At 44.3% G+C, this 2,450-nt stretch overlaps 1 protein-coding gene across 1 annotated transcript in view; it reads right to left on the reverse strand.

The window, feature by feature from the left end:
* The window catches only part of CCNA1 (cyclin A1), a gene marked incomplete at its 5' end in the record, with an annotated part of 4,483 nt that extends 2,789 nt beyond the window's left edge, over positions 1-1,694 (reverse strand). The window contains 3 exons of the mRNA XM_010286387.1: positions 191-414; positions 1,127-1,248; positions 1,451-1,694. Of these exons, the coding sequence (XP_010284689.1) occupies positions 191-414; positions 1,127-1,248; positions 1,451-1,694 (590 nt within the window). The remainder of the gene's footprint in view (positions 1-190; positions 415-1,126; positions 1,249-1,450) is intronic.
* Between the last annotated feature and the right edge of the window lie 756 nt (positions 1,695-2,450).

Genomic DNA, 2,450 nt, shown 5'->3' on the forward strand with positions numbered 1-2,450 from the left:
TTCCCACTACAGTTCCTCACATCACAAATATTAAAGGTTTAATTTTGCCAGTACCAAAGTAGATAAAGTTGCTAATCTTGAGATAAAGCTACCTACCACTGCAAGCTTCAGTCCTTCAAGTTATACTAAAAGACTGAGTCCAAAAATAGGTTTTAGCTCACTGAGATTTCAGGAGATGATAAACACTTACGCAGCCAGAAGAATTGCTGCTGTTCCTACAAGCTGCAGCTTCCCTCTGAGAACAGACATGCAGGAAAGAAACCTGTCCAGGAAGTTCACTGCCAAATATAAAGTCTCTGTCCGAAGTTTATATTCTTCCCCTACTTCCACCAACCAGTCTACCAAGATGGCACGCATTCCTGTTGTGATATCTGGTTGTTTCCTCATGTAGTAGGGCTTGGGCCTGAATCTTATCTGTTTGGAGAGAGAGTTGAAGAATCAGGACACTCACCCTGAAGACAACTGTTGATGGCTGAGATGATTAACATTCTTTATACTTACACTAAAAGGAGCATGAGTTGTTCCACCTCACTCATTACTACTAACTAATTATCGTGCTAGTAGTATTATTTAGCAGCTAGCAGCATTTCTAGAAAGTAGTGTTTTTGAAGAGATAGGAGCTACTGTGTTAGTAGCAGAATAGTAAAAGACCTCCTGAACTATGGACAGTCTTTGCCATCAAGCACATATGAGCCAGAGGGACCTAAAAGTAAAGAAATCGCATTTTTCTCCCTTTTCCTATTGTGAGACTGCACTTTACTCCTGATACAGGAAGATAGGAAAAATTGCTACTGTATCAAGAGCACTATCAGTGAGATCACATCCAGCTGCTTTAGTATTTTTGCAGCATTCAACTCATCTGCAAGAATTCTTCAAGGATTTCAAGCAGTCAAGAGATGCTCTAACAGTGGGGTATTTCTGGCATGCAGAATAATCCTGAAGGACCTTATCACTGTCTAGAAGCTGCTTATGATTCTAGTTTCAGAGATGGCTTTTACTGCTTGCTTTCTCTCCTTTGTAGCTCAATGGCAGCCTCAAGTTATCCAGGGGCAACTATACATCTTTGCAGTATTGCAGCCCACCATACAGACCACAAATATCTACAAGCTTGTTACAAGTCACTCACTTCAGCTTCTCGGAGGTACTGATGAATGTCTTCCGCATACTCTCCCACAGTCAGGGTTATGTCATCTCCCATGTGATCCTCAGGTTGGGACTGGAAGGATGTGTCCACTATCATAGGAGATCCTAGCAGGTAAGAGGAACCAGTAAGGCATTTGTGTAATCAGCCTCTCCACCTTCTCCTGGTATTTCTAGCACAGAAGTGTTCTACCTCATACAATCCAAAAAATACAATACAATCCAAGTTATCTAGAAGTGTTATTTATTGTAACATAAGCTACTCACTAGCTTACCAGCATCACTTGTGCTTAATAGTAACAGGAGTTACCTGTACTCAGATCCAGCAATAGGTGAACGCTGGATGTCATTGCACTAGTATCCAGCTCACACAGGCTTGATTCCAGCTCCTCAGCCACTTGGCAGCTGTAGTTCTCTCTCTGTTCTGGCTCATCTATGTAGATAGAAAACCCTTGCTTTGACGCAGCATTGACCATGTGGTTGGGTAACTCATCTTTTCCAGATGAAGGGACGGTGTTTTCAGAGCCAGAGTAGTGTCTGATGACAGTAGCACCCTGAAACAGAGCACACAGCAATGCTGTGGGAGGGCAACTCAGGAAGAAAATAACAGTAAGTATTGCTTGTTTTAGAAAAGACAATCACTTTCCTTGCCTAACAGACACCAGTAACATAAAAGTTAACTGGAAAAGCCCCAGCTACAGCAGGTGCTTCAGAAGTACTGCTTGTTGCGGTCTTGTTGCAACAGGCTCCTCACAGAAATGGTGAGGTGTAGTGGAAAGTCAGGAACCAGGGGCATAGCCTCATCTCCAGCACCCTCCACCAAGGAGAATGAGTTGAGGGTGCTGCTCTGTTCCGACAGGGCTGGCAAGTGCAGGGTCTGCTCCACACTTGCTTCTGGCAAGGAGCAGCTGCTTTCAAGTGCGGCAATTAAAGTAACAAAAGAAAGTGCTCAGGCACCATCACAGACTTATGAAGGACTTCACCCGCAAGCGTGCATTTTATGCTGAGTTACAAGTCAAAGTTTGAACTTTTGAACTCAAGCATCACAACCCCTAGAACCACAACGTGTGACCAGCATGCAGTCCTTCCATCATCTACTCTCAGTAAGCCGCCAACAGAGCTGGGGCCTTTAACAGAGTTTGTATACACGTAATAGCTGCTATTTCAGGTCCTGTAAGTCGGCACAGTAACCTTCTCCCTGCCACACCAAAAAACTCCAGAAGGGCCCAAGGAACAGAAAAGCAGACAGACACCCTGCTTCTCGAAGGCTACAGCACCCTGAAGAGAGCACGGCCAGCCACAGGGCAATG

The sequence above is a fragment of the Phaethon lepturus genome, unplaced genomic scaffold, assembly GCF_000687285.1.
Source record: "Phaethon lepturus isolate BGI_N335 unplaced genomic scaffold, ASM68728v1 scaffold15804, whole genome shotgun sequence".
Taxonomy (NCBI): domain Eukaryota; kingdom Metazoa; phylum Chordata; class Aves; order Phaethontiformes; family Phaethontidae; genus Phaethon; species Phaethon lepturus.